Source organism: Mobula birostris, chromosome 4, assembly GCF_030028105.1.
Source record: "Mobula birostris isolate sMobBir1 chromosome 4, sMobBir1.hap1, whole genome shotgun sequence".
Lineage (NCBI taxonomy): Eukaryota > Metazoa > Chordata > Chondrichthyes > Myliobatiformes > Myliobatidae > Mobula > Mobula birostris.
In genome coordinates this window covers 114,058,771-114,071,146 of record NC_092373.1, presented here as the reverse complement: position 1 = coordinate 114,071,146, position 12,376 = coordinate 114,058,771, and the positions used below count along the sequence as shown (strand labels likewise).

General features: G+C 40.1%; 1 protein-coding gene across 3 annotated transcripts in view; it reads right to left on the bottom strand.

Annotated features, from left to right (window-relative positions):
• Positions 1-1,094: 1,094 nt before the first annotated feature.
• The window catches only part of LOC140196545 (uncharacterized), a 55,250-nt gene continuing 43,968 nt past the window's right edge, over positions 1,095-12,376 (bottom strand). The window contains exons 10-12 of one of the 3 annotated variants that reach the window (XR_011885746.1): positions 6,501-6,583; positions 4,462-4,546; positions 1,095-4,049 (exon numbers count right to left, since the gene is read on the bottom strand). Coding sequence is in view for 2 of the 3 variants with exons in the window: in XM_072255939.1 (XP_072112040.1) it covers positions 6,522-6,583 (62 nt within the window). In the remaining variant the exon portion in view is untranslated. The remainder of the gene's footprint in view (positions 4,050-4,461; positions 4,547-6,500; positions 6,584-12,376) is intronic. The other 2 variants (XM_072255939.1, XM_072255940.1) reach the window with 2 other exon arrangements.

The window sequence follows — 12,376 nt, the reverse complement described above, 5'->3', positions numbered from 1 at the left end:
ACCTTCTTTGTACTCCCTCTATGGCAAGGATGTCTTTCCTCAGATTAGGGGACCAAAACTGCACACAATACTCCAGGTGTGGTCTCACCAAGGCCTTGTACAACTGCAGTAGTACCTCCCTGCTCCTGTACTCAAATCCTCTCGCTATAAATGCCAGCATACCATTCGCCTTTTTCACCGCCTGCTGTGCCTGCTGTACCTGCATGCCCACTTTCAATGACTGGTGTATAATGACACCCAGGTCTCGTTGCACCTCCCCTTTTCCTAATCGGCCACCATTCAGATTTACCTCACTTGCACATTTTATGACTATGTATCGAAGTTTACAGCAATTTGTTTTGAGCTCAAACAGAAAAAACATTTTACAAATCTTGAAATATTACCCAGGGTATCATATTGAATTCTGCACTTTGGAAAAGTGAGGGCATACATACAAAATAGCGTTTTCTGTTGAGCATAATCTAATATTTAAGGCTGTAGAAACATGCTACATGCAGGATGTGTGCAGTGGAGCATTACTACAGCAGCCATCAACAAATCCAGTGGGAAATTCAATAAATTTCATTACCTGAAAAGTGCCCAGAATGTAGAGCTGTCAGTGATTGAAGCAAATAGTGAACCAAATTTAAGAGAGAAAAGGGATCGGCTAAGCATATGCTGTAAGGTGTGTTAAGATTTGAATGGAGTATGTCGACTCATTGGGAAAATTGCCTATTAGTATAGTAGTAAATTATATAGGCAAGTTTATTTCTTCCTTTTTGTTTTTAAAGGAGTAACTCTAGTCATTGTGTAGCACACAGATCCACGAGTACACCATTTCATTACCCCATCTACATTCAATATGTCTACCTAGACTAGGTCAGGTCTGTAGTCTTGTCTTGGTGGTTCATGTGCTTGTGTAGATGCTTGAATGTTGAGAAGCATTACCTCCTACCTCCTACCTCCTCAAGCAGCACATCCAGATTTCAGCATTCACTACCCCCCCCCCAATCCTCTGAACCAACGTTGCCCTCTTGCATACCTATGCTCTTCAGTGTGAAAGATGACAACTTGAAATAAAGTCATTGCAAATGTTCATTTTAAAAAATTCCTTTTATTGTAGTCACGCATTCAAATCAAATGTGATATGAAATACAATTACAGCAACTACATTCCAAACTTATGTGGCTACCTTTGGATAATCACAGTTAATATGTGCAACACCTTTTGTTACATTACAGGGGTATAAAATACTCAAACAGCATCTCAAATACAAATAATTTGATATACTATATTGTAGATTATAGTAGCATTGTTGTTGTAGATAGGACATTAATATTCCATGTAATTGTGAATTTCTTTGCCTAAAGCTGATTCTCACGTGGAATGTTTCATAACCTTATCGACCAGGAAAGAACCAAAGAATTCAATGGTTATCACATCTCCAGGGTGTCTACAACACTGCTTTTTGCAATAAGCTCTGGGAAGGGCAGCTAGAATTGGGATGTGATCTGAACTTAATACTAGTTTCTCACTTTGGCTTACCTGTTAAATTAATTCTTATCTGCCCACCAAATTGACATCTCTTGGTTTTTCACTTAAATCAAGTGTCTGCCTTTAGTACAGATTCTAGAATTGTCTTGAAACTTCTTTATTTAACATTAAACTCTGATCATGCCTTTGGTTGTTGATCAGATTCCTGGGTATCTAAAGAGTTACTGAATTGTGGCTGTGAAGGCCAAGTCAATGGGTATATTTGAAGTGGAGGCTGACAGGTAGTTAATAAGGGCATCAAAGATTGAGGTTGAGTTAGAAAATGAATCAGCCATGATCAAATGATAGTGCAGACTTGATGAGCCAAATAGACTAATGCTGCTCCTAATATTTGTCTTCTGGTTTTATAGGCTAATGGTAAATTTGTAACATCATTTTATTTTGCATATTCCAGACCATCTTAAATATTGTGTACCCAGACTTTTGTGATTTCAGTGAAGCTGGTAGTGATTTGAATCTTGACCTCTAACAGCAACACTCAGGCACAATGGTAGTGTAGCAGTTAGTGCGATGCTATTGCAGTTCAGAGTTTAACCCAGTGAACTATGTTTATATGTCCTGCCCATGGAATGTGTGGGTTTCATCACACGGGACCTATGACAAAAAAAAACATTATATTGCTATATTGTGACATTTACCAAACTACCATGTTATTTGGTCTGGCAGCTACATATAGAAAAATATCATTTAATGTTCTTTAAAAGAAACAATTCTGAGCAACATAAAACTCATTCACAATCAAAATAAGGAATGCTATCACCTTCATAGAATGAATGATAAATATTTTGCTAGTATTCCAGAAAAAAAGGTAATGAAATTCACGATTTAAGCTGTTAGATAGGCACATAGCTCTTTTGCACCTGTTAATAAATAATTTTTTTTTGGTGGATTCTAAGTATCATGTTAAAAATGTGGAATCATTAAGTGATGAACTATGGGATTTCTGTCTCCAAGCTCTGATTTCTGTATTACTGAATCAGTGTCAAATCACAGAAGCGGGTCTTTCAGCCCACAATAGAGTATCCATCAATAATAATTCCAGTTTGCAGCTTTTTTTTTTAAAAAAAAACCTTACGGGTACAAGAATTCTTCTAGATACCCTTCAAGTATTAGCTGTTCTCAAATCTTCCAAGCATTCTGCTTCACACACACAAGGAGAGGGCAGATTAGAAAATAAACCATATAAAACAGGAAATATAATTAAATCACTAAGTTGAAAGTAACAATCCAGAATGGATTAGCTGCATAGCTGGAATGAACTGCAATATATCCTTAAAATCCCACTCTAGGAAATAAAAGCTCAATATTAATTTGGAACATTAACCTACTCACACTCCTAACCCCAATGTATATATACATAAACACAAGAATGAATCTCATTTCATACAGAAATGCAGGGGGAAATAACCAACAATCTTAGATTCTTATCAAACCATATTTTAATTACATGTATCTTTCCATGAATTTATCAGGGCCTGTTTAACTCCACAATATGCATCTTACAGTCCAAAAGATTATTTTCTATGAAAGGAGGGCAAAACATAATTGATTATTTTCTATTCAGTTGGAAACAGACATGGGATCGAGTGCCACCTCAATAGTGTTTTGAAAGTGGGGAATGGAACGCTGAAGATCAGGGGAACACTTAACAGTGCTATAAATGCATTTCCATCTTCTTTGAAGCTCTCTTCCATTTCACACCCCATTATAAATTTTCCAGGAATTTAATTAGATGTTCTTAGCAAGTCAATTCAAAGCTTTTCAATCTCAATCCAAAAGCTAATTAGGAGCAAACATCTTGTCCTGCAGTTAAATGCAAATGTGAGGGTTCTGTGCAGACTCAATTTTGCTCAGTGTAACCAACCCACACAATTGCATCCTTTCCCACATACTCATAATACATTAAACTTCCTTGCTCTTTCTATTATCGTTTGGAAATACTTTAGATGCACTGATAGGTCTTGCACATCTTTATGTAAAACTATTTAAAAAGATTAAAAATATATGCATTTGCCCAATGCACATCTGCAAGTAATTTCAATTGCAGAATACCAACAATGGATCACACCAATATACACTGCTAAAAACAGCAAAAGTGTTTCCTTATACATCATAACAAATATGAAACTCACATTGAATAGTGTAGTGAACTTCATAAATCTGCAGATGCTGGAAATCCAAGCATCTCACATATTTTGTACTTGGAGCTTTCAGGCAACTCTTCAGGTTATATTTTAATATATTGATGTAAACAAATATGCTTGAATGTTAGGTCCAATTGGTTATTCAAATGTAATAGCAATAACTATATTCATGACTGGACAGCAGATTTTTGGGCACCGAGGGAAATAAGGTAAATATGAAATTGGAGTTAATACTAAAAGTTAAATCAGTCTTGATTTTTAATGAATAGACTGCACATCATCCCACTTATGCTTTTACGAAATACCATACAAAATCAAGTTATCTTCAGTAATTGCCAAGTAAAACAAATCTCACTGTTGTTCAGGCAGAATCTGTGGAGACAGAAACAGAATTAAAAATTTCAGTCAACCAGTTAATGAATGCTTAAGAGGCTAGTAAGAAGATAGGAGTGAAGCCAAAAGATTGGGATTAAACTAAATAGCCCCTGAAAAAGGGATCAAATGCTTGAATGAGTTATTCCCCTTTGGACCTAGTGCAGGCAGCTCAAGGGACCCAATTAAGTCAAGTTACGTTTACTCCTCATCTTACCCACATCCTCTTTACCTAAAATTTCTTCTCATTTACAAGTTGTGCAGTGCAAACACACTTTTTAACCATTAAATGCTATTACAGTATTAGTGACAATGAAATGATTGGATTACGATAAATGAGTTCACCAATGCTTTTAGGGGGAGAAATCAAGTCATTTTAACTGGTCTAGACTTCATGGAATTTAAAACTCACCAATGTTGCCAATTCTTAACTGCCTCCTCCATTCAAGATCAATTAGAAGTGCGCAACGAATTCTGGCACTTCTGGTGACCTCCACCTCCACCAAATGAAGAAACAAACAAAAAAATCTAGCCAAGCAGTGTTACAAGAGGAAGAAAATGAAGAGCTGCAAACCAACTGAAATTAAAATTCATTAATTTAAGGCTGTGCAATTTAGAGCTAGGCTTAGATGATGAAATATATACTTGGGAGATCATTGTCCCCTGGTTGCCCTCCCAAGACTCTGGCCAACATGCTCCTAGAAGACAGTGGCACGGCTAATGTAGATGAACTGAACATATTGATGAGGGAGAGGGAGAAGTGGAGAGTCCGTCATCATGCTCGATGCTGGCCCCTTCGGCCTGAGTCGACGTAGTAGTAGATCATTGTGTTTGAGTGTGATATCACAGATGCCAGTTCCCTAAGAGGGAAAGGACATGCTACGGAAGTCACAAAAGGGTCTGCACACTAAAACTGTTTGATACATTACTAGGTCTGCCAGAAATGCCACATGTAATGGAATAGTCCAGTAACAACCCTGCTCAAGACTTGTACAGATCTGGAAGCCTGAAATCATGGGCAACTCCATGCTGTGGGGCCATCACAATGCAGCTTCCAATGGAGGGTAAGCACAAGCAACCCAACATTTGAGTGCTCTGATGGAAGATCATTGCTGTTGCCTGCAGCGTACAAAGGGGCATGCAAGATGCTTACAATCCAGCAACCATCCTTCAGCAGGTGAAAACAACTGTAGAGATGCTGCTGGCCCTTTCTCAAGATCACTCCATTTGCTATTGCAGCACTGCTACTCCACTAATGTTCTTGCTGTTGCCTGTCAGCTACCATTCATGCCAAAAAGGCATTGTCAAAAATCTGACCTTGGAACAGACCTGCTCAATTGCATTCACACAGGAGAAGCAACAGCTTTCCACCAGCTGAGCTGCTGCCACTGAAGAAACACTGTAATGACAGTCATCAAGAAATATATGTTAATGCATGGATGGTGTTTGGGATGCTTTGCTAAAACAAACATTAATTTGTAACTTATTTTGGAATTGTTGCCATTGAAAATACTGTAATGATCAATAAAACCCTGAAAAACACTGAAAATGTAAAATGCTGCTGCATGGTAAATTGGCAAATTCTGAATAGGGCATTTGGATGAGGTGGTGTTTCACATTATTATTCTTACTTCTCTTCCTCTCCTCCTCAGTTGTTCCCAGTATATGTTAATGACCTTAAGACGTAGGAAGGTTGTTGCAAAGGATGGACTCTTAGGTATATGAATTTCTGCAGAATACAACAGACCACCACAAATCTCAAGGGCTGCTCTGTCAAATTTTTGCAGGACTCCTAAACAGCAACACAGGTAGTGAAATACTTGTTTGAATGTATCAGCCTCTTGAATCCTGTTACATGGTGCTTATTTTAGGAACACTGAGTTAATGGTAAAGAGACATCTGATCCACAAGCCTACCACCAAGACGACACTGTAGATTCCTGTGGCTGATTCAAAGGTAGCAACACAGGATTTCCTCCTCAAAGTATCCACTGAGATCCTGGAACAAGTTCTTTCCTTTGTGGGATTAGTGAGGTTGGAAGAAGCAGAAAGCTCTTTAAAGGAAAGTATAAGCTTCTTGCCAATGACTACACCCTCTCCAACAACCATACATCTTCCCTGAGGTCTTGAGGGATGTTCCTAGAATCTGATTCCGCCATTTCAAAAGACTTGCATTTATATCAAATATAAATATATATTTATATCACTCTCAGATCATCTATTCTTTTTGCAACCAAATACTTAAAAGTTTAGTCACTATTGAAAAGTAAGTTGATTTACCTAGCAAACTTCCCTTGAAATAACCTGTATTAGATGATTGCTCATCTTTGCCTCATTGTGTTGATGAAGAGGAAGTACATGTTGTGAGATATGCATTTATTTAAAGGAGCAAAAAGATAGCCCTAAAAATTATTGCCAAAAGGAGCTTTAGTTAATGAAGCTTTGAACTTACCACAGGATGGCATTAAAAATATTATTTCTGATTAGGATAAAGCTGTCCACCAAGTTTCTGTACTGCAGCCTCAAAATTCTCATCTGTTGAAAAGATTAAAATGCTGATGATGTCAAAATATGCTCATGTGTATTTATTCCTTGTAGTAAGGGATAGTATTAGATACATTAATAAATTTTCTGGCAGATATTTAAAGTTTATAACAATGTAAAAGGTTGCTTGATGTTAGTGCGTTTCTAGGAGTTAGAACATATATCAAATAATTTCAGCAGCTGACTATAGCCACTGTCTTCACATCCGAATATGAACTGTAGCTTACATCTAAAATGCAGCTCTGAACAATGGGCTCCTAAGAACTATGAATCACAGTTAACTGGAAGAACAGTTAATGTTGACTTAAATTTGTTATTTGAGTGTCTGTAGTGTGGGTGCGAAGAGAGAGGTGTGAAGTTTGTGTGTAGCTTAAGAGAGAGGCGTGAAGTTTGTGTGTAAATATGAAATTGTCCAGAAATTGAAATTGTCAAGCAGGTCCCTTGCTCCAAAGGGGATCTTAATTATGATGCTTCCTGTGTCTCATTTTGTCAAATTTAAAGAGACTGCTTCATACCTACCAGTACTTTTCTCCAGTGACTTTGTTCATGTGACAGCATTTGGGGACTTGTCCAGAATGCCTTTGTGACTCATTGCATGGCCAGTGATTTCAGCAGTCCAAGTAGGTGACCATTTTTTTTTAAATTAGCACTCACACGTTGACCTGTTTGGGCCAGTGGCTACGGGACCGCAAAGGCATCATGAACGCGGCAGAGAACTGAACTGGTAGATATAAAAGGGAGGGGGATGTCTGTGTGTGTATATGGGTTTATGTAAGAGACTAAACTTTGTATGTTAGTTTGGTGAGAAGGGTGGTTGTTGAAGGTTTGGGATGCTAGTGGGGGTGTGTATACTCGTTCTGGGAACTACATTTTAGCATACGTGTTTATGAGTGTGTAACAGCTAGATGCAAAGGAATACAGCAGACATGAGTTCAGACGCACACAAGTGGCAGAGTTCTGGGAACATACTCTGCGGTTTTAAGAGTGTACTGTTTAACGTGTACCCATCATTTATATTTTACATAGAGTGGGTATTAATGCGGAGGTATTTCAGGGAGAGGTTTTACTCAGATAGATCTGTCAGGATGGCACCTATTGAGGTCAGACAATGTCAGAATGGAAACTTGACGCAAGCCAGCCCTCAATCTTGATTACGACCATTCATAAGCCCTTCACCCCTGGATAGAAGCAGAGCATTTTGTCAGAGCTGCCCTCACTTAAGAGTCACAGGTATGAATTCAGAATTTTGGCACAAGCTAAAGGAAATGATTGAAATTCACCAGATGCACCGTAAAGATATCCATGTGTCGGTAAAAGTGAATTCCCTGAGGAATATGTAGTCCAGTATGGCCTAGGGGGTGCAGGATGGTATGTGGGCAAATACCAGGAATACCAGCAATGAAGAGAGATACCAATTCTTTAAAGGGGGAAGTGAGGCAGCAACTGGGGGTGGGGGTAGGACGAAAACAGGTGAGAGTAACTGGGGAACGATAATGTCAATAATCCAGACAGCTGAAGAGCTGGCCAAGGATTATTCAGAATATAAATATTGAGTGTATGAGTCCTCAAGGTTGGACAATCCATGGAGGAATGACCCAGTCTTCCTAAAAATGCCGAAGGCAGGCCTGAGCTCAGCCCACGAGGAAGTTTTAGACTTGGTGATAGTGGCGGAATCTACCAATTCTGCAAAAGTATCATGGGCCAGTGAGATAGAGCAGAGGAGGAAGAGACGTTGTAAAGCACCTGCAGCGAATGTAGCTGCCGTGACGTGACAGAGAACCTGATTTGTGTGCCAGCAGCCTGGGCATGTAGCAAGGAACTGATGGAATAGACGTGGGAGGGCAAAGGAGATGATCTGTTACAACGTTGGAGGCAGTGCTGAGAAATGAGGAAGGTACAGAAATCACTCATCAAAACAGGCAGGATCCACAGCAGTGCCCTCACTTTCCAATTTGGCTGCTGACCAGACTGTGGAGCTGGTGAGATCAGACAAATGGCTGACGGCAGCCTCTGTTGTCAGTGGTGGTCATCCACAGATATATACAATGGGTTTATTAGGGGGCCAGTAATATGAAATGTTAGTGGACCCGGGATTGTCAGTATTGATAACTGAACTACCCTTGTCCATGACTGGAGAGGTGATTTACATTACCAGTGCAGGAGGTGAAACAATGAGGGCAGAGAGGAGTCAGCCCTAATCGAAGAAGTGCAGCTTCCTGCAGATTTCTGAGTGTGCCCAAACACTGAAGGTACTATCCTGGGAACAGACACATTGAGCAAGGCAGGTGCAATCATACGCTCACAAAAAGGAGAAATAACATGGGATAGTGAACATGTGTGACCTGCAAAGCAGCAAACATGACCCAGAGAGACAGCGGCCCCAAGCCGGGAGGAGAGACCGGGTGATGTGTGGGAACCATGTCAGGAGGTTCCCAGGGGAGGGGCCAAGCGCAGTCAGGAGCCGTTAGAAGTAGTCCAGCTACCTGAGGTGATTACAGTAAAGGCTCACCAGAAAAGAGATAGTAAGGAGGACAAAGGGAACGAGTGGGCAGACGTCAATGTGAGGAGGGCAGCAGAAGAACAAGAAGCAACAGAAATTACAAGTGTACAAAAAGTAACAACAATTGCCAATTTAGTAAGATTATATGGAGATGTGAAAGACTACTGTAATCAGGGTAAAGTGCTGAAGGACCATGCAAAGCAGCAGCAGCACACTGCTGATCAGAGAGAGCTGGAGGGAAAGGAGATAGTCCTTCTACAGCCAGGTGACCAAGTCATGGTGAGGGTGCTGCCTGAGAAAGAAAGACTTGCTCCCAGATGGATAGGACCACAAATGGTACTTTTAACAAGTGACACTTGTGTCTGTGTGCAGACTTGACAACGCAGCCAGTGGAATCACTGGACACAAGTTAAACCGTACAACTCACCTTCTCATTGCCCCCACAGGGCAGGAAATCAAGTGTACCCAGTAACTGTGTAATTACAGAGAACCTAGGAGATGAACACCAGACCTGACCAGAGTTGATAGAAGCAGACGCACAGCAAATGCAAGGGCAGAGAATATCGAGAGGGTGCAACAGGAAGCTGAGAAAAGCATGGTAAAGTGCAATAGAAATGGTACTCTGTAATGAAGGTTGGCTGCTGAAGGTACATGATTAGTTGTACAATATAGAATAGAAAAGATAATGGGTAAATAAATGGGGGATGATTTAAGTTACGGCAGAGACATCAGATTCCATAACTTCGATGGCATGGCAGACTGAAGGATTGCACATGGCATCCGAAGGCAGTCACCCTAACCTGAATGGGGAGTGAATACAAATGAACTGGACCCTTTCATTGGTCGGGCCAGTGATCGATCGACTGGACAGTTTAGAAGGGGGTGCCACCAGGGAGAGGTTGTTGAAGCCCTTCAAATACAGACCACCACAACCCCTTCCTGTACATCAATGAGAGGGCTTGAGAGCCTGAAACATTTACCTTGCTGGTGCCCCTGGAAAGAGAGAGTTTTAGCTACCAGAGAATGAAGGGTTGAAGATGAAGAATGTGATTAAACTGCAGTTGGCCTACAGGGAAGGAGCCAACAGGCATATCAACAAAGCTGCATTTTTTAAAGACTGTTGTTCAAATGTCTGGAACAAACTCTCTGCTTAGCGTTTTGTAGGTTAGGTATGATAGGGTTAATGTAGATGCCTATAAAGTAACTGGGAGGATTCAGAGGCAGGGCAGTTATGCTGCCCTAGTTGAATACAACATTTGTAGATCCTCCAGGAGGGCCAAAGAGGAGGGACTGTTAAGAGAATTTTTTGGGGTTAGCACACATAGCAAACAACTTCAGCAACCAGCCTTCAGATCCAAATATAAACTGGATTAAATCTAAAATGCAGCTCCGAACAATGTGTCTCTAAAAACCAGGAACCACAGTTAATTGCAAGACCAGGTAATGCTGATTTAAATCGTTATTTGGATGTTTGTAGTGTGGGTGCAAAGAGGGAGATGTGAAGGTGGTGTGTAGCTCAAAGGAAGCATTGTAAATAGGGAATTGTCCTGAATGTCAATTGATCTTCAGCATATAACATGTCATATAGTGTTGGGTCAAGCAGACCTCTTGCTCTGAAAGGGGGTCTCAGTGTTGCCTACTGTGTCCCATTTTGTTAAATAAAGAGAATGCTTCATATCTACCAGTACTTTTCCTTGGTGACTTTGTTCACGCCACAACACTTAACATTGTTATCCTATTGCGAATAATGGAAGAGTTGGTCCTGTCAGGAACTAAACACCGAACTACATGTGGAGGTGGAGGACTTGGGGAAGATTCTGAATACTGCCTTCACAAGAGGGGAAACAACGCAATCATAGTTTAAGAGGAAATGTGCAAAATTGTTGAGATTTGCTAAGACATTAAAAGCAAGGAAGGAACCAGAAGCTCTGATTACTTTTAACTCTCCCTGATTAAAGAACCAAAAGATTAGAGGACTGTTAACTTCACTCTGTTGTTAAAAAGAAATGCTTAAGACAAGTAGTTACAAGTCAGTTTAGCTACAGCAGTAGCATAATCCATTCTGAGGGGCAGCAGAATTATTTTCTTGCAAAAATGCAAATTAAGCATGAATTTCAGGGAAGGTTGCATCTAATTAATTTGACTTTTTTTAAAAAAGGAGTTTCACTGAGTGTTTCATACAGTCTATTAGTACTCCCAAACTTTTTTGGGTTACCACCCCACCCCTACTCCCAGACTATACCATTACATAAAAACTAAAGAATTTTGATTTATGACGGAGCGGAAGAAAATAGTGACTGCAAATTCAAAGCAGTGACAAAATTATTCAAATCTATTTAAAGCTACAAGTAAAATTATCTAATTAAAGTGAAACCAATTTTAGAGTGTACTTTAGAAGTCCAATTATTCACTACTTCATTAGTTTTTCACCTTTCAATGAGATGGATGCGTTTGGTGCAAAGATATCAGCTTTTCAACATCAGGCTCAATGTTCCTCAGGAGCACTAGATCCCCACGTTCAGTAACTTGCAGTCTGTTTCGATGCTTTGAAAAAAGTTGAACGACTGCACTGAAACCGTGGTCCACTAAATAGCTGAAAGACCCAAGGGTACACAAATCACCCAGACCAGATGAACTACACTCTAGGGTTCTGAAAGAAGTAGTGGTAGAAACTGTGGAGGCGTCAGGAATGATCTTTCAAGAATCACTGGACTCTGGCATGGTGCTAGGGGACTGGAAAGTTGCAAATGTCACTCTACTCTTTAAGAAAAGAGGAAAGCAGCAGAAAGGAAATTATAAATCAGTTCACCTGACCTCAGTGGTTAGGAACCTGTTGAAGTCAATTGTTAAGGATCAGGTTATGAAGTATTAGGTGACACAGGACAAGATAGGACAAAGTCAGCATGGCTTCCTTAAGGGAAAATCTTGCCTGACGAATCTCTTGGAACTGTGAGGATATTACAAATAGGATAGATAAAGGAGATGCAGTGGATGTTGTATATTTGGACTTTCAGAAGGCCTTTGACAAGAGGCTGCTTACCAAGTTAAAAATGCATGGTATTACAGGTAAGTTACTGGCATGGTTAGAGCATTGGTTGATTGGTAGGAGGCAGCAAGTGGGAATAAAATGATCCTTTTCTGGTTGGCTGCCAGTGAATAGTGGTGTTCTGCAGGGGTTGGTGTGGGGACCCCTTCTTTTTATGCTGTATATCAAAGATTTAGATGATGGAATAGATGGCTTTGTTGCCAAGTTTGCAGATGATATGAAAATTGGTGGAGGGGCA